Consider the following 25,265-nt stretch of genomic DNA (forward strand, 5'->3'; position numbering starts at 1 on the left):
TGCCGATGCAGAACCAGCTGACATCGGAGAGGGCACAAACAGTGTCACTGAATCCAGTTGAATTCTGAGTAGCAAGGGAGCCACCTTTCACTGTGCCAAATGAGAACAGGACACATGGGGCACTGACATAAATGGCAGCTGCTGGTATTGCGCCAGAAAATACCTAAAGAATAGGAAAGTGGGCCGATGGGGCCCACAGGGCCCAAAGGCACACCAGATGGAGTCATCACCCCTGTAAAAATGCTATACAAAAGCACTTAAGAAATTTGAAGGGCCAGTCCCTGGAGTTTAGAAAGAAGGATACCCCTGCTCCTGTTGAAGAGGTGGAAGTGGAACAGGAGTCTGAACTGGAACCTCGTTTCAGCTCCAGATCAGGACATCCAGGTGAAGTCGGAAACTGCCTTGGACTAGTCGGCGATGTCGGAAGGGCTATAAGAGACAGGGTTGGAGCCCCCTTACCTCTATCTTCGGATGACTGAACACAGAGACACCAACCTTGGAGAATCCTCCCTTGAAGAATTACACCAAGATGACTTTGAGGAATGGTGAGTAGGTGACTCCAAATAGGAACAAGACTTCCAACATCCTCTTTTCCCACCTTGGCCATGAAGAACTTCACCCATTGGCATAGTGAACAGGCATCTATGTTGTGGTCAGAGACCAGGCACTAAACATTCATGAGGATCAGTAATGGACATCTGAACCGCACATTCCCTCCAGGGCTTGAACCAAAATTACTTGGAAGAGATATTTTTTCTGCAGCAACAATGAAATTCATTGAAAAAATGTCAAAGGAATCCTACACTGTGGAGAGCCTAGGAAAAAACATCAGTACACCGACCTTCTTATGGCTCCAATGATGTCACACAGAGCTGTGTGTGGAGCTATGGACATTGTAATGTCCTCATCGACGACGGAGAGCTGTAAAGAAAAGGTTCTGTGGAACGCTGGCACATTGAAGATAATCAAAAGGTGAGGGATGCAGAGGCAGATGTATCCATCAGAAGTAACAAGTTATAGAGCAAAATTAAAAGAGAATTTTAATATCAACAGACATTTATAAAGAAAAGGTGCAGGTGTGTCAAGATTTGAACCCACTTACACGGAAATAGACCAAAAATGTGCACGTATTACGTTGTGCCGACCGATGCCCAGAAGCCACGTGCTAACCCTACTGCGCCAGATAAAACATAACATGGCCTTAAGGGGCCATGTCAAGTAATCAATTATATAATTAACCTTAATAGGCGTCTATAAGTATCCACCTCCTTATGGAGCATGGAGAAGCAAAATAAACTTTTGGTCATCTAGTCACAAAGGTTTTGGTAACCTAAACAATATAACAGGTTAACGTTAAATTATACAAATGGAATAAAGGCATCCGAAAGAAACCGGTCCACAGAACCCTGAACCAGCAAGAACACTAACAAATGGAGTACGCTAAAACATTTGTTGCTACCTGTGCATTATTTGTCTACTAAAGGCAGCAATGTCATATGAGGCTCTGCTCCTCCTACTTAAACATCATTAATGAAAGTTAAAGAACACACACAGAACCAGTTCATGTATCAGTTAAACAAACAGTATACTAACCAGCCACAAAAAGTGAGTAACAAGTAAAAATCCATTATGGCATACATAAAACGGTTGCCATGATCCAAAACAGGATAACCTGGATGCAGGAAGATTCATATGTAAGGAGGTTATTTTGCAGGAAGCCTTCAAAACAGCATCCCTGTCAAGGTTTATGAATACTAATGAAGAACCCATAATGGAATAAAAGATCTTTCGCCAAGCTTCTCTCTATTTATAAGCCACCGCTTCATCTATACTCCCTGATGAAATGGCAGTATAGATTAAGCGGAGGAGCCAGTGACTTGCTCCTTTTTAGAGGCCTTATTTCCCTTGCTGTGGGATAATCTGCAATTTGTCAAGAGGGACCTCTGACGACCTGTTGGAAGGGCACAAGGACGTGGACAAGCTAGGGAAAAGGGGCGTGCCTTTGGAGCATAAAGACAATGTGTGAAATGAAGCGATAGAATGGATGCAACAAGAAACCATCCGTCTCCAAGATCAACAAGTAGAACTACAAACTCATTCTGAGGACTTGGAGATGTTGTAGGTGTTAACCCCAAAAGTTAAAACAAGGTTAAGCAGAGAAAAAATAGCTTCAAGCTAATCCAAAGGTGTGAAGAAAGAGCAGAGCTCTGAGGAGACTCCCTAGCAAGACGTGCGGTAGAAAATCTGAGGTGCTGGCGCTTCTCAGTAGGATTCTAGAGGGTGTGTCGTCTGATTGGTGGATGCTCAAGTTTGGTCCTTTTTCTTAAAAAGGAGTATGACAGACTATTAAATTGAAGAAGCCTACGGCCCTTGTATTAATATATTTCAACACTACTTGTGTAATTGTACCAGGTGTAGGAGGCTGGTCTGGCTTGTAGTGGATACCAGAGGTACTTGCACCTTGTTCCAGGTCCAGTTATCCCTTATTAGTGTAGAAGAGGTGTTTCTAGCAGCTTAGGCTGATAGAAGGTAGATATGGCAAAGCAGCTTAGGCTGAACTAGGAGACATGCAAAGCTCCTACTATACCACTTATATCATATGCACAATACCATAAGAAAACACAATACACAGAGTTACTAAAAATAAAGGTACTTTATTTTTATGACAATATGCCAAAAGTATCTCAGTGAGTACCCTCAGTAAGAAGGTAAGTAATATACACAAGTTATATGTACACAAACCAAAATTAGGTAAGTAAGAGCAATAAAAGTAATGCAAACAGTGTAGAATTACAATAGGTTGCAATAGGCAAGCATAGGTTTAGGGGCAACACAAACCATATACTCCAAAAGTGGAATGCAAATCACGATTGGACCCCAGACCTATCTGAGCTTGTAGAGGGTCGCTGGGACTGTAAGAAAACAGTGAGGGTTACCAAAATATCCCACCCCAAGACCCTGAAAAGTAGGAGTAAAGTGCACCTACTACCCCCAGAGAGCACAATAGTCGTGATAGGGGGATTCTGCAGGAAGAACAAACACCAGCAGTGCACTGACAACGGATTTCCGGACCTGAGGACCTGCAAGGCAAGGGGACCAAGTCCAATTGTCGTGACAGTGTCTTTTGGGGGAGGGGGTACCGCGGATGAAGGTGCAAGGAAGCTGCCTCCGGTTGGAAGAAGCTTGGAGTTCTGCAAGAAAGAAGAGGACTATGAACTTCTCCTTTGGAAGACAGATGTCCCACGTCGCGATGAAGCTTGCAGAGGTGTTTCCACGCAGAAATACCACAAACAAGCCTTGCTAGCTGAAAGGGTCGCGGTAGAGGTTTTTGGGTGCTGCTGAGGACCAGGATATCGCCTTTTGGAGGAGGAGACAGAGGGGGCGCTCAGCAACTCAGAGAGCCCTCACAGAAGCAGGAAGCACCTGCAGAAGTACCCCAACAGGCACTTAGAAGAAGAGTGAACCGGAGTCCACACAAAGTTACAAACGGGAATCCCACGATGTCAGAGGACAACTCAGAAGGTTGTGCACTGCAGGAAGGAGTGCTGGGGACCCAGCACTAGGCTGTGCACAAAGGAAATCCTGGAAGAGTGCACAGGAGCCGGAGCAGCTGCAAATCACGCGGTACACAGCTTTGCAATCTAGCATGGGAAGGCAAGGACTTCCCTCCACCAAACTTGGACTGAAGAGTCACTGGACTGTGGGAGTAACTTGGACAGAGTTGCTGTGTTCTAGGGACCACGCTCGTCAGGATGAGAGGGGACCCAGAGGACCAGTAATGCAGTCTTTTGGTGCCTGCGTTAGCAGGGGGAAGATTCCGTCGACCCACGGGAGATTTCTTCTGAGCTTCTGGTGCAGGGTGAAGGCAGGCTACCCCCAGAGCATGCACCACCTAGAAACAGTTGAGAAAGCTGGCAGGGTTAGGTGCTACAATATTGCTGGTAGTCGTCTTGCTATTTTGTTGCGGTTTTGCAGGTGTCCTGGAGCAGTCAGCGGTCGATCCTTGGTAGAAGGTGAAGAGGGAGATGCAGAGGAACTCTGGCGAGCTGTTGCATTCGTTATCTGAAGAATCCCCCAAAGCAGAGACCCTAAATAGCCAGAAAAGGAGGTTTGGCTACCAAGTTATGAGGATTGGCTACCAAGAGAGGTAAGAGCCTATCAGAAGGAGCCTCTGACGTCACCTGCTGACACTGGCCACTCAGAGCAGTCCAGTGTGCCCCCAACACCTCTGTTTCTAAGATGGCTGACGTCTGGGACACACTGGAGGCGCTCTGGGCACCTCCCATGGGAGGTACTGGTCAGGGGAGTGGTCACTCCCCTTTCCTTTGTGCAGTTTCGCGCCAGAGCAGGGCTGGGGGATCCCTGAACCGGTGTAGACTGGCTTATGCAGAGATGGGCACCATCTGTGCCCATCAAAGCATTTCCAGAGGCTGGAGGAGGCTACTCCTCCCCAGCCCTTCACACCTATTTCCAAAGGGAGGGGGTGTAACACCCTCTCTTAGAGGAAATCCTTTGTTCTGCCTTCCTGGGCCAGGGCTGCCTGGACCCCAGGAGTGCAGAAACCTGTCTGAGGGGAATCTGCAGCAGCAGCGGAGACCCCGGAAAGGCAGTTTGGCAGTACCCGGGTTCTGTGCTAGAGACCCGGGGGATCATGGAATTGTCCCACCACTAATACCAGAATGGTATTGGGGTGACAATTCCATGATCTTAGACATGTTACATGGCCATGTTCGGAGTTATCATTGTGATGCCGTACATAGGTAGTGACCTATGTATAGTGCACGCGTGTAATGGTGTCCCCGCACTCACAAAGTCCGGGGAATTTGCCCTGAACGATGTGGGGGCACCTTGGCTAGTGCCAGGGTGCCCACACACTAAGTAACTTTGCACCCAACCTTCACCAGGTGAAGGTTAGACATATAGGTGACTTATGTTACTTATGTGCAGTGGTAAATGGCTGTGAAATAAAGTGGACATTATTTCACGCAGGCTGCAGTGGCAGGCCTGTGTACGAATTGTCAGAGCTCCCTATGGGTGGCAAAAGAAATGCTGCAGCCCATAGGCATCTCCTGGAACCCCAATACCCTGGGTACCTCAGTACCATATACAAGGGAATTATATGGGTGTACCAGTATGCCAATGTGAATTGGTAAATTTAGTCACTAGCCTGCAGTGACAAATTTGGAAAGCAGAGAGCATAACTACTGAGGTTCTGGTTAGCAGAGCCTCAGTGAGACAGTTAGTCACCACACAGGGAATACATGCAGGGCACATTCTATGAGCACTGGGGCCCTGCCTGGCAGGGTCCCAGTGACACAAGGACTAAAACAACATACATACAGTGAAATATGGGGGTAACATGCCAGGCAAGATGGTACTTTCCTACACCGGGGGCTCCCATCTCGACGACGGGGAATGATTCAAGCATGTGAATCTATGAAAGTTCCAATACTGGAGTAATTGGAGAATCGCTCTCAATGGAATAAAAATTGCATCAGGGGAGTCCTCTCGAAGGCAGAGGGTGCGGACTTGGAGGCCTATGTGAAAGCTATCTTCTGTTTTATCTTGGGGGAATGTGGTGCGCAACCCATGAAATTTGATAGCCCACATAGGGTGGGCCGGCTGTGCCAGCCTCCGAGCCCTCCTGCTGACATCCTGGTATGCGTTCATGACTTTGCCTTAGAAGGGAACATTCTCCTCAGAGTACGGGAGCTGCGTCCCCTCCATTTGAGACCATACCCCTCTCTCGTGCCAGGAACTTGCTGCCATCACCCTCCAGAAGCTGATGGACTTCGGCCAGTCACTGCACACCGAAGGAGTGCGGGGATCTCCTATTTGTGGGGCCCGCCCTTCTGTATTATCTTTCGCTAAGAGGGGAAGCTCTATCAACTGCAGTCCCTGAGGGAGGCTTGTGAGGAGCTAGGCATAACTGAGCTTGAGCAGGAGACTACCCCGCCGGAGCCTCATCCTCAGAGGTCCATGAAAATGTAAAATGTAAATTAGTACTTGTATAGCGCACTACTCACCCGTTAGGGTCTCAAGGCGCTGTACTCATACCGCTATGGAACCCCTCCTGGCTTTTCCCTGTGAGGCACCCACTCCTGAGCACCCCCAGGGTGAAGCCAGGCATCCAAGCGCTGTTGGGGCCGTTGTGGAGATTAAGCAAGCTATTGCCCAGAGTTGCAGAGTGGGACCCATGAATTAGATTAGGCACCGAGGCGAGAATTATCTGGTCAAGGGGAATTGAGCCCAAGACCTGCCGAAGCGGGACTTGAACCCTGGTCTTGAGCCAGATCTCTGCTTCAGGGTCTGCCGCTCTAACCATTGAGCCACACTTCTCCACAAGAGGCAACAGCATAAGCAGAAAGCCAAGAAACCATTAGCAGGGCTTAGTCCTGACCCGGCCACCATGGCCTTGGAGCAAAAGGTGGTCTTGGCCACACTGACTGGCAATCCTGAAGCAGAGGTGTCTCCCTGATCGGACCATACTATCACACTGGGGCAGTGAACACATTCCTGACCATACAGGGTGGTTACACAGATTGTGTTTTTTTCTGGTTATGGATAAACTGTCCATAGTGGCTGATCAGGACCCTGCTAAGTATGGAGACCTCTGGACACCCCTTATAAAGCTCCTGGTAAAGTAATTCAGGGAGCTGACGTGCCCAACCTATCTCAAGGTTCTGCATCTGATCCAAGACACCCCATTAGAAGGGATAGACACAGGGGCCAGGGCATAGAGTATTTCAACCGGGGAAGAGAGCCACCGAAGGGTATGTACTAGCCACTAACTTGAGCACCTCCAGGGAAGGATTGGGGTGGGGTAGGGGAGAAGGGAGAAGGTTTTGAGGGACGTTCATGTTCCATTCTTTCATGTTCTTACCCTGGCTTAAGCTAACCATGCTGCCGGCTCCAGGGTTGTAGGCATACAGCTGTGTAAAGCAAATCGTATATAACATTATATAATCAAAAAGTTATCCCTCTGGGTTGCAGTGACACAATGTGTACTGCATTCAAGGTTTACATGTTATCTTTGATGAAGATCAATGAAGAGAAACGTTCCATAAAATGGCAGTATAATTGGAAACTTGAAATAAAGTGGCTTCAATGAATCCTTACAATAACTTTCCTTTTAAAAATAAACTGCAACTGTGCTGCATTTTCATGTTTTTTTTGTTGTTTTTTTTTGTTTTTTTTTTAAGGTCAAGTGCGCAAGAGCTCTGGCCTTTTGTAATCAATTTGTGGACTTTTAACCACGCCCAACGCACACCCATCAATCTCACTCGTTCATGGACTTGCTTTTCAAAAATCCATTGAAAAATGTTTTATGTTTGCCCCTCCTTGGAGCAGTTGTGTTACTGTCTTGGCCATCTACCCTGATACATGAATAATTGCACTTTTGCTGATATGTTTGACTGCGGGCAAACTTCTTTGTTCTTTTGGGTCTTCTCCTTTGCGCTCATGCTCACGGCGGCTGTGGCGCTTTGAATCTGCTTGCTTATGTCAACTGTTTCACTTTTTATTTTCAATTTATGTGACGCTAATAGCTTTAACATAAGCAAATAAGACTCACTGCATTGCAAATGCTTGTATGTTTTTTTGTGTTTTTTTATATAGAGGATAATCTTGTGAGTAGGTTAACCAAGCATTTTTAGCGCCAAACCTTGTCAAAGTTGCTTTATTTGAGATAAAGAAACATGTTGCCTACTGTAGACCTGTTATTTTCATAAGATAGCTTACTAAAAGCACAAATGGTACAAACTGAAATGTGTTCCTGGATACAGTACAAAGGCAAAACTAGTCAAATATCGATGAAAATTATTTTATCAACAAATACTTGTACTGTAAAATATTCCTTAGATTTCAGTGAACCATTAATAGCAAATCTATCATATCTCTAATTCATTGTCGTTTCTAACCTGAAGACTGTAGTCTTGATATAACATATAGAATTCTACAAAAGAAAAAAGTTCAATTTGGAACACAGACAACATACATTTCATCTAGATAAAAACACCAAACCTTGTACAGACACAGAACTCATTTCCAAAAACCTAAGAAGCTAGTTGAGTGGTAGGCCACACAATTTACATTTAACATGGTCGAAAACCAATGTGCCCCCAAACGTTTACAATTTTTTCTGTACTATGCACTCATTAGAAAATTCCATCTAAAAATTACCACAATGATCTAAACAAACCAATACAGTCCTTCAGCTCTGCTTATGGGATACAAATTTTTGGATCAAGAGTTCTAAAATGATTATGAATAAGCAAATAAGCTGAGATGTAAATACGCATAAACACATAGTATCCAAAACCTTACAAAAATATTCAGCAGCCTCAAGGGAGGATCCTCTCTGGAACCACAGAATTATCTAGATGGGAAACTGTAGATATATTTTTTACTGATAACGAGGAAAAATATATATAACACAAGGCACTGTCCTTAACAGGCCAAGGTAACAGCATATTTAAAAAAATAAATAAAAAAAAATAGCTGTGACAAAACACACTTTAATGCATGTATAGCGTGCCATGTTGGATTAAAAAAAAAAAAAAAAAATCTAGTTTTGAGTATTCTCAAATTATTCCTTTTCCCAATTTGAATTGTTTGATGAATGTATGCATAACAGTGTTAAGGCAAAAGAAAATGGTAAAACGTTTTGACAGTTAAGAATACTTATACTGTTTATTTTTAAATAAGAAACCATGATCACAAACCATGCGTTTACCTCAGTGGAAGATGCATCTGAACTTGAGAACCTTCGTTTTCTGCCTTCGTCAGGCATACTCTGAACTTCTGGACTTCTTGATGTAGCTGGTTCTTTGAAATTCTCTTTTTCAGCAGCACCTTTGGTTTCAGGCGAAACATTTCGGGATATGCCAAGGTCAATAGAGAGGGCATGGGCTACCTTATCAAGCTTGGACTCTTTAGTATCTGCTGCGTTGCCCTGCTTTTGCAGAGCTGCAATCTCATTGATAAGGTAATCGTGCACTCTGTTCACCTCTGCCAAGAGAGGGTCCTTATGACCGTCCTTTTCCCTTCGTTTCTTGCGAAGCATCTCTCCTGAAAAACAGGCACACAACCAACATATTAGGCCAAATAATTATCATTTTAAACATTTTTGTGAGGATATTTATTATTTGAAATACGTTCCTATGGTTGGAGGTGGTTTTGTAAATAGAGTTTGAAAACAAATCCAAGCTTAAGTAACAAATAACATTTTCTAATGTTGCGTGCTTTGCTTAAAGAGAAATTGGACTTACCTAAAGACAGCTTTTAGGACTTGCCCACAAAAATGTGAAGGTATGCAGTTTGCAAAATAGGAAGTTAAGCACGATTTCAGATCCTTGATGAAATCTGCACTTGGTGACAGGTTTAAAACAAATTTTCATTATCAACCAGTCTACCCCCACTCATTTGTTAGTGTTACAATGTAAAAAAAAAAAAAAATTACTGTTTTGCTAGGCGAGGATTACAGCCAAGAGAAATGTAACCTGGCTGTCCTGGAAAGACGCAGTGATTAAACAATCTAATGTCAGGTGTCTATCATCCAACTTCCACCACCTCATATGTCCTGAAACTTGCAGAACCATCTGCCATGTACCCAAGATTCCATATTTAACAATCCACAGCAAAAATACTATGAGTACTCTAATTGCTAAAGAAACTTCATATTAAACAGTTCCTAAAGTGCAGCATACTATTCCTTTTAATTTATGTAGTTCAGTGTCATCTTTAAACAAAAAAAACAAGACAATAGCAGCGCAATAGTTGCTTTGACAATAGCTATGGTGAAAAACTAAATAACACTGGTATGTTACACGGTCCTTCTGCAACACTATATTGCTACACAACAGGAACAGAGTCCAGTGACAAATTAAGATAAGTGCTAGTAATGTGTACATTTTTGTTCCCTCACACATCCATCGTTTTACAACCAACACTAACTCAAAAGAGGAAGGGAGGTTAGTAAGTGCCTACTCACAACATGCTGAAGAAATACATTTAAACCAGAACTGTATTTTTTTTGCCTTTCGCCCAACCTTCTGAAAAATATTTTTAGATTGACAGCTATGTTGCAATGTGCCATTTTGTTATTGCATTCTAACTTTATACCGATTGGTATTTCAACTTTTCCAGAAAGATTTGGGTGAAATGTGTAAAACCAAAATCACAGCCATACTCAACATTAGCGTAGGAAGCTGGCCTGGTGTGTGGTGGACACCTCTGGTGTTATCACCAGTGCTTGAAATGGAAAAACTGAAGGGCAGGTACTCGTACCAGAGTACCTGCTTATTTCTGAGAAGTGCCAGTACACTCCAAATAAAAGTACTATGTTTTTCTTGAGAAGTGCTGGTACTCTCCCTCTCAAAATAAAAAGTGCAGCATCACTTACACACATGAAAGAACCGCACAGTGTTACAAAAATAAAGGTACTTTATAATATTAACACAAATACTAGAATACAGTATAGGCAACCACCAACTGAAGGTAATTAAACACTTTTATATGCACATTAGCAATCAGTAAAAAGTATGGAAAATGTCACTTACCCATTTTACTTTTTATTTTTACCCAGTGTACATCTGTTTGTGGCATGTAGTGCTGCAGATTCACATGCTTTGCAGAGTCCGCCATAGAGTGTGGGCTTGGAGTGTTACAAGATATTTTTTCTTCCAAAAAGCTTTATCGAGTGACAAGATCGAGTGACTCCTCTCGGTGACAGTGCGCATGGGTATCAAGTCCTTTGTTAGATTGTTTTCCCGCAGAAGGGTGAAGAAAGGAGTGAAGAGTTGTATTTGTACATGTATATGTATATGTGTAAATATGTGTGTATATATATATATATATATAGATGTATATATATATATATATATATATATATATATATATATATATATGTGTGTGTGTGTGTGTGTGTGTAAGTAAAACAGATGTCCATGCGATGTATATGGAAAATGTCACTTACCCAGTGTACATCTGTTTGTGGCATGTAGTGCTGCAGATTCACATGCTATACATAGCTTCCGCCATGTTTTTCTTAGAAGAAGTCTTTTCAGAGTCACGGGATCGAGTGACTCCTCCTCTTGGTCATACTGCGCATGGGCACTGACTCCATTGTTAGATTGTTTTCCCGCAAAAGGGTGAAGGAAGGAGTGATAGAGTGTAAGAATATAAATATGATATTAAAGTAGTAAGTAAAAAAAATATAGATGTCCATGCAAATGTAAATGTATCTACATATGTACAAATAAGAAAAAACTGCAACGACTACAGGCTTCCGGGGAGAAGGGAGGGTGCATGTGAATCTGCAGCACTACATGCCATGAACAGATGTACACTGGGTAAGTGACATTTTCTGTTCAATGGCATGTGTAGCTGCAGCTACACATACTATGCATAGACTATAAAGCAGTTACTCCTCCCAAAAATAGCGGTGGCTAACCTGTAGCAGTTGAAGTTGTCTGAAATAATGTTCTTAAGACAGCTTGGCCAACATTGGCCTGTTGCTTTGAAAATACATCTACACAATAATGCTTTGTAAATGTATGAGGAGTAGACCATGTGGCAGCTTTACATTTATCAGCCACTGATATGTTTCCCAAGAATGCCATAGATGCACCTTTCTTTCTAGTAGAATGTGCTGTAGGTGTGATCAAAAGTTGTCTTTTTGCCTTAATGTAACATGTTTGTATGCATCTAACAATCCATCTAGCTAACCCTTGTTTAGAGATAGGATTGCCTTTATGTGGTTGCTGAAAAGCAACAAAAAGTTGTTTTGTTTTCCTAAAATCTTTAGTTCTGTCTATATAGTACATTGGAGCTCTTTTGAGATCAAGAGTATGAAGGACTCTTTCAGCAGTTTAATCTGGCTGTGGGACAAAGACTGGCAATCCACTGTTTGGTTAATGTGAAAAGGCGATATTACTTTTGGCAATAATTTTGGATTAGTTCTAAGTACAACTTTAAGCTTGTGTACTTGGAAAAAAGGTTCCTCCACAGTGAATGCCTGTATTTCACTAACTCTTCTAAATGAAGTAATTGCTACTAAGAAAGCAACTTTCCAAGTTACAAATTGAATCTCACATGAATGCATGGGTTCAAAAGGTGGGCCCATAAGTCTGGTAAGTACGATATTTAGATTCCAAGTAGGAACAGGTGGTGTTCTAGGTGGAATAATACATTTTAATCCTTCCATGAAGGCGTTTATAACTGGAACTCTGATTAGAGAGGTGTGCTGAATAGTCTGCAAGAATGCTGATATTGCAGTAAGATGAATTTTAATGGACGAGAAAGCTAAATTTGATTTTTGCAAATGAAGTAGACAGCATACAATATCAATATTTTGGTAGGTTTACGTGCCTGTTTGAGCACTTCCATGCAATCTAATGGAAGTTTTAGGTATCCAATCTCTATGACTACAGGAGCCAAATCGCTAAGTTGAGAGCACTGAGATTTGGATGCCCGAGTTGATCTTTGTTTTGTGTCAAAAAATCTGGTCTGTTTGGAAGTTTGGTGTGAGGTACTACTGACAGGTATAGGAGTGTGGTGTACCAATGTTGTTGTGCGCACATTGGGGCTAGGAGTATCATGGTCAGAGATGTCTGACCTAGTTTGTTGACCAGAAAAGGAAGGAGTAGGAGAGGGGAAAAGGATAAGCAAATATCCCTGATCAACTGATCCATAGAGCATTGCCCTTGATAAGCGGATCTGGGTGCGAAGTTTTGGCATTTTGCATTTTCGCATATTGCTAATAAGTCTATTTCTGGTGTTCCCCCTTTTCTTAAAGTACTTTTGAAGTACCTGAAAGTGAATCTCCCATTCGTGTGTCTGTTGGTGGTTCCTGCTTAGGAGATTCGCTAACTGATGTTTTCCTGGAATGTATTCTGCCAATAGATGAATGTGATTGTGAATTGACCATTTCCACATTGTCTGGGCTAAAAGGGACAGTTTAGATTAATGTGTCCTGCCTTGTTTTTTCAGGTACTACATGGTCGTCAGTGTCTGTTTTTATCAGAACATTCTTGTGTTTGAGAGGGGATTGAAATGCTTTTAGGGCAAGGCACACAGCTAATAATTCTGCCCCTCTGCCTGAGGCCATTGTTGAGAGAGGCATTGTGGTAAATGCCTCATATTGAGTCTTGCATGCAGTACTATTGCTATGCAAGATGCCATCATTCCTAGAATTCTCTTGATAAATTGTACAGTGTATTGTTGATTTGGCTGTATTTGTGGTACAATATTTTGGAAAGCCTGTATCCTTTGAGTATCTGGGCATGTTAGGGCTTTTTGTGTATTTAAAATAGCACCTAGGGAAGGTTGTACTTCTGCTGGATGAAGGTGAGATTTCTGGTAACAGAGTGAATCCTAGTGTATGTAGGGTCTCTATTACGTACTGAGTGTGTTGTTGGCATTGTATAAAATTGCTTGATTTTATTAGCCAATCGTCTAGATATGGAAAGACATGAATGTGCTGCCTTCTTAGGTAGGCTGCCACTACTGCTAGACATTTTGTGAACACTCTTGGAGCTGTTGTTATGCCGAATGGCAGAACTTTGAACTGATAATGTTTTCCTGCTAGGACGAACCTGAGGTATTTTCTGTGAGCTGGATGGATGGGTATAAGGAAATACCATCTTTGAGGTCTAAAGCAGTCATGCAATCTCGTTTTTGTAGTAGTAGAATGACGTCCTGCAGAGTTACCATGTGAAAGTGTTCTGACAGGATGTATAGATTCAGAGATCTGAGATCTAGGCTGGGCCTGAGAGTGCCATCCTTTTTGGGGATAAGGAAGTATAGTGAGTACGCTCCTACTGTTCCTTGTTGAGAATGTTGGACCAATTATATTGCTTGTTTGTGTAGTAGCGATTGTACCTCTTGTTATAATAAAACGTTGTGTTCTGGGGACAATCTGTGGTAATGTGGGGGGGAATGTTTGGAGGGGGGGAAATCAGTTCTATGCAATAGCCATTGCGGATAGTTGACAAGACCCAATTGTCTGCGGTGATGTTTTGCCAATGAGAGTGGAATTGATGTAGTCTCACTCCCCCACCCCCCAGGGAGATATGTGGGGTTGAGGGATGGTAAATAAGTCACTGTTTGGATGGAGTAGTGGCTTGCTTAGAGGTTTGTAACTTGCCTCGGTTTCTAAAATATTGGCCTCTATAAGACCCTCTAAATCCCCCCTCTCTGATATTGTTGCTGCTGCTGTGCCTGTTTTGCCTGGGAGGTAGAGACTTCAGAGGATTGTGGTTTGAATCTTCCCCTTGCCTGTGAAAGGAGCCTCTATACGGTGTTGTGTATATTGCTCCCATTGCTTTGGCAGTGTCTGAGTCTTTTCTCAGTTTTTCTATGGTAGTATCGACCTCAGGACCAAACAAATGTTTTTTGTCAAAAGTACTGCCTGTTGAATTTCTGGTTTAAAACCAGAAGAATGTAGCCATGCATGCCTTCTTATAGTAATGGCAGTATTGACACTTCTGGCTCCTGTGTCCGCAGCATCAAGGAAAGACCTTATCTGATTATTGCTTATGGCCTGATCCTCTTCTACAGTCTGCTGTGCCCTTTTCTGATGCTCCTTTGGGAGGTGCTGTAGAAGTTCTTGCATCTCATCCCAGTGGGCTCTATCGTATCTGGCTAGAAGTGCTTGCAATTCGAGATTGATTGGCCACTCTCCTGCCAGCAGCATCAAATGTCCTACTCTCATTATCAGGGGGTGGAGCATCCCCTGAGGATTGGCTATTGGCCCTCTTTTTAGCCGCACTCACTACCACTGAATCTGGAGGAACTTGGTGTGTGATGTAATCAGGGTCTGTAGAAGCAAGTTTGTATTTTTTTTGTCAATACGCTGAGTAATTACTCTAGCTTTGACTGCATCACTAAAAATTTGGTCTGCATGTTTGACCATTCCAGGTAAGATAGGAAGGCACTGATACCTACAGTGGGTGGAGCATAGTGTGTTAATCAGGAAATCCACTTCTAGGGATCGGTGTGCATAAGCACCCCAGGGTAAGCAGCTGGCCTGGAAACAACCTGCATGTTTGCAGTAGTGTCCTCTGGTGGAGAAGGGTCGTTATCTGGAATACGATCTTGTCGTATAGATCCTAAGGATCCACTGTATCCCCATGTGATAACTGAATGCGTTGGTGAAGGCAACGGGGGTGGGCTAGTGGGTAGAGGTGAAAAAGAAAGCTGTGGCGAATGAGGAGAAGTAAGGGCAGGTACTGGCTTCTCCTGATTATAAATTTTTGCTGGTGGGGGAGCAGTGTCTAATTGTTCCTGAAAAGCCAGCTTCTTTTTGGTTTTCATAGGAGGTGCAGTAACAATTCTGCCAGTCTCTTTGTAGAAGTGCATTCTGGATTGTCTTTCATCCATAACCTCCAGGATAGGCTGAATCTCAGTGTCCTCATAAGAAGGTCTGTAAGATTCCTGCAGTGATTTAGAACTCTGAGATGGCTTGAAAGTCCTTGGTCCTCTGTATAAGATTTTTTGGGTTCCGAAGACTGAAGCTTTTTCGGTACCGAAAATGGAGTCGGATGTTTTGGCTCCAAAGCAGGGCGTCGAGGCTTCGACTCCGAGGACTGAGGACGCCTACTCGAGTCCGAGGCAGAACTCTTTACAGATTTACTCGACTCCGATGCCAACGGAGGAGTGGCCTTTTTCAGTGCCGAACCTGAAGATCGGTCGACAATAGTCTTTTTTTCAGGTCGAACCATGGCCGTCTGGTAGTGGTGTACCCAAGGCCTTTGAAGTTTTTTTATATATGGGCACAGGGGCAGAGGTACTCATGTGCTGTCCAGCAGTGATCAGCCTATCTTCTTCCGATTCTTGTTCGGAGTCTTGGATGGAGACCGCTGTCTGCGCCTGTTCTTCTTCCATGACGTCGAGATGTTATGTACTTTTCAACGCCATCTCTAACCTTCTGGCTCTCTGACCACGCACGGTCTTCTTGGATCGAAACGATCGACAGGCCTTGCAATCTTCTTCATGATCGAAGACACAGATTACACCCCATACGTTGGTCTGTGTAGGGAAACTTTGCGTGGCACGAGGGCAGAATTAAAATGGAGTCCGATCCATCAGGCTTCCACGTGGTAGGCCCGAACAGGCCAAAGTCTGGCACACGCACTCAAACGGGTGAAATCTAGATTCCGACAGTACTATCGGTTTGAGGCTAGATGGAAACGCGATCGAAACAATACCTACTATTAAAGGAGTTTTCTACAGTTTCCGATTCTAAATCATGGAGCGAGAGGAAACCCGTCCGAACCAGACAGCGGAAAGAAAACAATCTAACAATGGAGTCAATGCCCATTCGCAGCATGACCGAGAGGAGAAGTCTCTCGATCCCGTGACTCCGAAAATACTTTTTCAAAGAAAAAACTTGTAACACTCCGAGCCCAACACCAGATGGCAGAAGCTATGCATAGCATGTGTATTTGCAGCTACAGACGCCATTGAACATATATTTACATAATACAGTACCACAACTGCTACAGGCTTCCGGGGAGGAGGGAAGGCGCATGTGAATCTGCAGCACTACTTGCCACGACCAGATGTACACTGGGTAAGTGACATTTTCCATTCAATGGCATGTGTAGCTGCAGATGCACATGCTTTACATTAACTGAAAAGCAGTCCCCTCCTAAAATAAGCGGTGGCTAGCCTGTAGGAGTTGGAGGAGTTTAAAATAGTGTTTTAAGCACTGCTTGACCAACATTTGCTTGTTGCGAGATAACTCATCCACACAGTAGTGTTTAGTAAATGAGTGTGGTGTGAACCATGTGGCTGTTTTGCATATGTCTGCCATTGGTATTTTGAGCAAGAATGCCATTGAAGCCGCTTTCTTTCTAGAAGAATGTGCTTTAGGAGTTACTAACGGTTGCCTTTTAGCTTTAAGATAGCAAGTTTGAATACACTTTACTATCCATCTGGCCAATCCTTGTTTGGAAATAGGATTTCCTTTATGAGGCTGTTGAAAAGCCACAAAAAGTTGTTTAGATTTTCAAAAATCTTTTGTTCGGTCTATATACTACATGATAGCTCTTTTGAGATCAAGAGTGTGGAGAGCTCTTTCAGCAACTGAATATGGCTGTGGCAAGACGACTGGCAATTCAATTCCACTGACTGATGTGAAATGGTGAAATCACTTTAGGTAGAAATTTTGGATTTGTCCGAAGTACTATTTTGTGTTTGTGAATTTGGAAGAAAGGTTCTTCTGAAGTGAATGCTTGATTTTCACGTACTCTCCTTAAAGAAGTAATTACTACCACGAAAGCAACTTTCCATGAGAGCAATTGAAGAACGCAAGCATGCATAGGTTCAAATGATGGACCCATAAGCCTTGTTAGTACAATGTTAAAATTCCAGGCGGGAGGTGGTGGAACTCTAGGTGGAATAACTCTTACGGCCTTCCCTAAAAGCTTTTATGACAGGTATTCTAAACAGAGAAGTATGCGGTCTGTTTTGGAGGTAAGCGGATATTGCTGTTAATTTTAATAGATGAATATGCTAGATTTGCTTTTTGTAAGTGAAGCAAATAAACAATATCCTGTACTGATTTTTGTTTAAGTCTATCAATGTTTTCAGGTTGAGAGTAGTATACAAAACGTTTCAATTTAGCTGCATAGCATTGTCTGGTTGTAGGTTTTTGTGCTTCTTTTAGATTGTCTATGCATTCTGATGGAAGCTGTAGATATCCAAATTCTATGACCTCAAGAGCCAAATTGCCAGGTTGAGCACACTGGGATTGGGATGCCCGATTTGACCTTTGTTCTGAGTCAATAGGTCTGGTCTGTTTGGAAGCTTGTGATGTGGTACTACAGACCGATCCAATAGTGTTGTTTACCACTGTTGCCATGCCCACATGGGAACTATGAGTATCAAAGTGAGGGAGGTGTGACAAATTTTATTGACCAGAAATGGAATTAATGGGAGAGGGGGAAAAGTGTAAGCAAATAACCCTGAGAAATTGATCCATAGAGCATTGCCCTTGAATTGCGGGTGGGTGTACCTGGATGCGAAGTTTGGGCATTTGCTTTTTCGACTGTTGCGAAGAGGTCTATGTTTGGTGTTTCTCACATGTGAAAGTGCTGTTGAATTACTGGTGGGTGAATCACCCATACATGTATTTGTTACTGTGTTCTGCTTGAGAGGTCTGCTAGTTGGTTGTGTATCCCTGTGATATACTCTGCTAATAGTTGAATGTGATTGTGAATTGCCCATTTCCAAATTGTTTGTGCTAGAAGGGACAATTGAGATGAATGTGTGCCCCTGTTTCTGCAGATAATACATTGTTGTCATGTTGTCTGTCCTTATTAACACTTTAATGTGTGATTTGTGTTTAAATGCTTTGATTACTAAGAAAACTGTCGCCAATTCCAAGTGGTTTATGTGGTACGTCTGCTGGATTGAGTCCCATTCTCCCTGAATTGTAAGATTTTTTTTAGATGGGCTCCCCAACCTGTCATTGATGCATCTGTGGTGATTATAGTCTGTCACAGGGTCCTGAAACGACCGCCCCTTTGATAAGTTGGTGTGATTCCACCATTGCAGAGAGCTGTAAATGTGGGGGTCCAACAACACTAGATCGTGAAGTTGACCATGTGGTTGAGACCACTGTTGTGAGAGACACTGGTGGAGAGGTCTCATGTTTAGACGTGCATTGGGCACTTTTGCTATGCATGATGCTATCATTCCCAGTAGCTTTAAGATAAACCTTACTGTGTAAGTTTGATTGAATTGTAATTGGGATATGAGGGTATGGAACGCTTGAATTTGTTGTGGATTTGAGTAGGCTAATGCTGACTGAGTGTTCAGAATTGCTCCTAAAAAACATTGAATTTGCGCTGCTGAAGGTCAGATTTCAGGTAAGTAATTTTGTCCTGGCCTGTGTAGGTTATCTATTGAGCATTGTGTGGGTTGTTGACAGGTTTGAATGCTGGCGTTTATAAGCCAGTCGTCCAGATAGGGAATATACTGTCTTCTGAGGTATGCTGCAACCACTGCTAGGCATTTTGTGAATACCCTTGGTGCTGTTGTTACTCCAAAGGGTAGTACTTTGAATTGATAGTGCTTGCCTGCTATCACAAACCTTAAGTACGTGTGGTGGGCAGGATTGATAGAAGAAGTAAGCATCTTTGAATCTAATGTTGTCATGTAGTCTTGTTTTTTAAACAAGGGAATGACATGCTGTAGAGTGACCATGTGGAAATGCTCTGAGAGAATGTACTGATTGAGAGGTCTGAAATCGAGGATTAGTCTGAGAGTGCCATCCTTTTCTGGGATGAGGAAGTATAGAGAATATACACCTGTCCCTTGTTGATTGATGGGAACTACCTGTATTGCAACTTTGAGTAGAATAGTTATTACCTTTTGTTTTAACAGACCAATGTGTTTGTGAGAAAGCCTGTGTGAACGAGGGGGAATGTTTGCAGAGTGGAGATGAGTTCTAGGCAATAACCATTGTGGATAACTGACACTACCCATTGATCTGATGTAATTTGTTGCCAATGGCAGTCATACTCCCACAGGAGATGCGTGCTGTGTAGGGATGCAAGGTAAGTCATTGCTTTGATGAGGTGGCAGCACCTCTTGTGGCAGCGGATTTACCCCTAGTTCTGAAATTGTGTCCTCTATAGGAATCTCAGAAAGATCCCCTGGGATAATAATGTCCCTGTTTTTGTTGGGACGTAGAGGCCTCTGATGTTTGGGGTTTAAAGCCTCCTCTCAATTGAGGTTTACGAAAAGTGCCCCGAAAAGGTGTTGTTTAAAGGGCTCCCATGGCCTTTGCTGCATCGGAGTGTTATTTTTAATTTCTAAATGGTGGCATCCACCTCAGGTCCAAATAGTTGCTGTTTATTAAATGGCATATTAAGGACTGCTTGTTGTATTTCAGGTTTAAATCCTGAGGACCGCAACCAAGCATGCCTTCTGATCACAACACTAGTGTTAATTCCCCTAGCTGGCGTGTCAGCTGCGTCTAGTGCAGATTTAATCCGATTGTTTGCAATAGCCTGTCCTTCTGCCACTACCTGCTGTGCTCTTTTTTGGTGTTCCATAGAGAGGTTTTGAAGGAACTCTTGCAGCTTGTCCCAGTGTGCCCCATCATACCTGGCTAAAAGAGCTTGTGATTTGGCAATTCTCCACTGATTTGCAGCTTGAGTTGCCACTCTTGTCTGCTGCATCAAATTTGTGGCTTTCTTTTTCAGGGGAAGGAGCATCCCCTGTGGACGACATTTTACCCTTTTCCTAGCTGCACTGACCACGATGGAATCAGGTGGCAATTGTTGTGCTATAAAAACTGGATTGGATGGTGCAGCTTTAGATTTTTTTATCCACTATTTTTTATCCATTATTTTTTACTACCCGAGCCTTTGATGGCTCTCTAAAAAGGTCATCAGCATGTTTTAACCTACCGGGTAACATTGGCAAACATTGGTATTGCTTATGTGTAGAGGAAAGAATGTTGAATAAGAAATCCTCCTTTATGGGCTCAGAGTGCATCTGTATATTACGGTATGTGGCTGCTCTGGAAATAACCTGATTATAGTACGTGGTGTCTTCAGGTGGAGACGGCCTTGTGGGATACAGATCAGGATCATTAGATGGAAATGGGTCAGAATTGTACATTTCCCATAGGTCCATGTTATAAGTATTGTCACCCATATAATCCCAATGTGAGGAGAAAGGCAACTGTGAGGAAAACTGTGTAGGTGGAGGAGTGTGAGTGTGAGGTGGTGAAGAAGAGGGAAGGAAAGGCGAATGCAGTGGAGATGGCTGATGCACTGTCTTTGGCATCTGCTTGTGCTTAAATATCTTCGCCGGTGAACGTCAAGTTTCCAAACTTTGCTGGAATGCCTCCTCTTAGTCATAGGAGGAGGAGAGGCAAAAATCTTCCCTGTATCCTTTTGTATCTGTATTCTCCTTTGTTTATGGTCCAGGACTTCAATAATTGGTCTAATGTCGGTTTCATTCCCACCAATGAATGCACTGAAAGCTTGGTGATAGAATGCTTTAAACGGGCTGAAAATGTGATTTTTAGCAGTAGATAAGTTTTTTTTCAGCTCTGAAGAGGAGTGTGGATGTTTCGGCTCCGATGTGGTATGAAGTAGTCTCTATTCCGAAGTGGAACACTCCATGTTTTGACTTGATGCAGAAACAGGCATGGTAGTCTGTTCGGGTGGAATGAGTTTTGGTCTTTTTCGGCACTGAACCCGAGGGCCGGTCGACTGTAGTTTTCGGGTCGAACCATGGCCAGCAAGCAGTGGTGGACCCCAGGCCTTCTGGGATTATTTGTTTTTGATGGGAAGGGGCTGGTGTCCTCACGTACGGAGTTGCAGGAAAAATTTGGCTGTCCCCATCTGAGTCACGGTCAGAGTCTGGGATGGATACTGCAGTCTGTGCCTGGTCCTCACCAATGATGTCAGGCATTTGTTTAGTCTCTATCTCGGACATCTCCTCTAGCCATCTTGCTCTTCGATCTCGTAAGGTCTTGGATCAGAAGGATCGGCAAGCCTCGCAGATTTCTTCTTTGTAGTCTAGAGAGAGGCAGAGGTTACATACCAAGTGCTGGTCGATGTAGGGGAACTTGGTGGGGCACCAAGAGCAGAATCGAAATGGAGCCCTAACCATGAGCCTGTGACGCAGTAGGCCCAAGAAGGGAGCCCGAAAGGGTGTTTAATAGATCCCGACACTACAATCAGATCAAGTGCAGTCAGAAACGAGTTCGAAAAACGATACCAATGTTGAAGGAAAAGGTAGAGAAGTTCAGACAGCCCAACCATCGCCCCCATACTCCGCAACATAATCAACTCCTCTTTCGACTCCGCCACCTACCCAGACCCCTGGAAGCACGCGGAAATCACTGCTCTCCTTAAAAAAAAAAAAGCCGACCTGGAGATCCTCTTCAACTACCGCCCCATCTCCCTCCTCCCTTTAACCGCCAAGGTTGCCGAGAAACTAGTCAACACCCACCTATCCCACTTCCTCGAAGCAAACAACACTCTTGACCCCTCACAATCCAGGTTCCGCAAGAACCACAGCACGGAAACCGCCCTCATCAAATGCACTGATGACATCAGGACCAAAGTCGACCAAGGCAAGACCGTTGTTCTCATCCTCCTAGACATCTCCGCAGCCTTTGACACCGTCTGCCACCACACACTCCGCACACGCCTCCACAACATAAGAATTCGCCACAAAGCCCTAGACTGGCTCACCTCCTTCCTCACCGACCAGACCCAGAACGTCCGCCTTCCACCCTTCCACTCCACCACTACCAAGATCACCTGCGGAGTCCCCCAAGGGTCCTCCCTCAGCCCCACACTCTTCAACATCTACATGATCCCCCTAGCCAACATCCTCTGAGCACACGGAATCACTATCCTCTCCTAAGCAGATGACACCCAACTCATCCTCTCCTTCACCCGCAACCCCACCACCGCCAAAACCAACCTACACGCTGCTCTCCTCGACACCGCCAACTGGATGACCACTAACCACCTCAAGCACAACTCCAACAAAACCAAGATCATCATCATCTTCGGCCCAAACAAAACCACATGGGACTCCTGGTGGCCCACCGCCCTAGGCCCCGCATCCACCCCCGCAAACCACGCACGCAACCTCGGCATCATCCTGGACCCCTCCCTCTCCATGACACAGCAAATCAATGCTATAACCTCCTCCTGCTTCCACACACGCCACACTCTAAAAAAATCCTTCAAATGGATTCCCCCAGAGACCAGGAAGACAATCACCCATGCACTCATCAGCAGCAGACTAGACTATGGTAACGCCCTCTACTGCGGCACCACACTCAAACGCAAACTCCAGAGAATCCAGAACACAGCCGCACGCTTCGCCTTTGGCCTCCCCTGCCACGAACGAATCTCACCACACCTCAAATCCCTTCACTGGCTCCCCATAGACAGGAGAATCACATTCAAGATCCTCATCCACGCACACAAATCCCTCCACAACACCAGCCCAACCTACCTCAACGAAAGAGTGAACTTCCACATGCAACCTCCGATCAGCCGACCTCACCCTAGCCACAGTCCCCTGCATCCAACTCACCACCACAGGAGGCAGGTCCTTCTCCTACCTCGCCCCCAAAACCTGGAACTCCCTCCCCACCAACTTTCGCAAAACCAAAGACCTCCTGCTCTTCAGAAAGAACCTCAAGAGACGGTTGTTCGAACAGTGACCCTCCCTGCCCTCCCTTGATTCCTCCCCCGCCCCCCCGCCCCCCAACGCCTTGAGACCCTCACGGGTGAATAGCGCGCTCTATACATTTTTTGATTGATTGATTAGAGATCTACTGGGGCGAGAGGGAACACGTCCGAACCCAACAGCAGAAAGAAAATAATCCAAGAAAGGACTCGATGCCCACGCGCACTATCACCAAGAGGAGGAGTCACTACTTCGTGACTCGAAAAGCTTCTTTGAAGAAAAACAACTTTTAACACTCCTAGCCCAACAGTAAATGGCAGACTATGCCAAGCATGTTTATGTGCAGCTACACATGCCAGCGAACAGAAAGCAATGGGCCTTCGTAAAACCAAAACCAAATAGTTAGGGCCCTTGGGGAGGGCCAAACCATATCATAAGAAAGTGTAATGTGAAAGTCAGTCCCCCACCCAGGGTTGTGGAATCATGAGAAGGGAGCTGGAGGAACTAGGAACCCCAAAAGGTAAGTATCAGGATGCCCCCCAGGGACCAGGAGAGAAGAGTTAAGTACTTAGTTTTCCCCAAACTCAACAGAAGAACTTTGGAAAAGGACCCAACCAAGACTGGAAGAACCCAAAGGTGGATCCTAACAGAAGAGGACCTGCAAAGGAAGGGGACCAAGTCCAGTTCGTGATGGAGTGCCCGGAGTCACTTTCTGCGGATGCACAACCAGGTAGACGGTGGACAAAGAAGGTCGGCAGTGCAGCACCGAAGATGAATATTAGTTCAGGAGTGATGCAAGTGATGTCCCACATCAGCAGTAGGAATGCAGTCAGTTAGTGAGGCTGGAAAACCACAAAAAAAACTTTGTCAAATGCAAGACAGAAGAAGGTTTGCAAGGCTAAAGAGAACCAGCAAGGTCCAGGGGACTCGACTCAAGGAGGGGAGTCCGGGGTGACCCTCAGTAGCTGGGAGAGTACCAAGAAGAGAAGGCAGCCCCCCCACAGGTAACCAACTGGCAGAAGGCACACAAGTCGCAGTGAGTCCCACTAAGCGCACCTGGAGGAGTGTCTCACATCGCTGGAGCACCAGTCAGGAGACCGTGCATTGCAGAAAGAAGTGCTGGAGGTCAGGGCTACATGGAGGCTGAAGATCCCTCAAAGAAGGCGCAAACAAGCATTGGTAACAGCAAGAGTCACGGTGCCCTGCAAAGAGAGGCAAGGGTTTACCATCTCCCAAGCTGGGAAGCTGGTAGAGATGACCAAGGGGACCACTCCAGACCACCATCTGTGAGGCAAGATCCATGCAGTTCCAGAGTGGAGAGGATCCACGCAGACGGTCATCATTGCAGTTGGTGCCTACGGATGCAGGGGAATGACTCCTTCACTCCAAGGGATATTTCTTTATGCTTCTTGTGAAAGATGAAGACTTTTCACCCTCAGAAGATACACAGCCATGGAAATGTTGCAGCTTTGAGAAGGAGCCGGAGAAACAATGTTGCAGAGCGGAGTTGTCGCTGAAGCTGCAGACTGTCGGTTCCTGTAGGGTCCAGTTGCAGTCCTGGTGGCCAGAAGATTAAGTAAATGATGCAGAGGAGTCCTGTTGGAATTTTGCAGGTCGAATCTGAGGACCCACCCAAGCGGGAGACCCTAAATTATCATAAAAGGGGGATTTGGTCACATGCAAGGTGAGCACCTACCAGGAGGGGGCTGTGATGTCACCTGCCTGACTCGGTCACTCAGATGCTCCCACGAGCCTCTCCACATCTTGGATTCAAGATGTCAGAATCAAGTGGCCACCTGGAGGAGCTCTGGACACCACCCTTGGGGTAGTGATGGACAGGGGAGTGGTCACTCCACTTTCCTTTGTCCAGATTAAGGCCAGAGCAGGGAGCGGGGGTCCCTGGACTGGTGCAAACCGGTTTATGCAAGGGGGGCACCAAATGTGCCCTCTAAAGCATACCAGTGGCTTGGGGCAGCTACCCCTCCCAAGCCATGTCACACCTATTTCCAATGGGAGACGGTGTTGCCTCCCTCTCCCACAGGAAATTCTTTGTTCTGCCTTCCCCTGCTTGAGCTGGTCAAGCA

General features: G+C 44.6%; 1 protein-coding gene across 1 annotated transcript in view; it reads right to left on the minus strand.

The window, feature by feature from the left end:
* The window catches only part of LOC138296816 (zinc finger protein 318-like), a 292,496-nt gene that overhangs the window by 105,816 nt on the left and 161,415 nt on the right, over window positions 1-25,265 (minus strand). Inside the window, exon 6 of the mRNA XM_069236270.1 lies at window positions 8,735-9,069. Within this exon, the coding sequence (XP_069092371.1) occupies window positions 8,735-9,069 (335 nt within the window). The remainder of the gene's footprint in view (window positions 1-8,734; window positions 9,070-25,265) is intronic.

Source organism: Pleurodeles waltl, chromosome 5, assembly GCF_031143425.1.
Source record: "Pleurodeles waltl isolate 20211129_DDA chromosome 5, aPleWal1.hap1.20221129, whole genome shotgun sequence".
In the NCBI taxonomy this organism is placed as follows: domain Eukaryota; kingdom Metazoa; phylum Chordata; class Amphibia; order Caudata; family Salamandridae; genus Pleurodeles; species Pleurodeles waltl.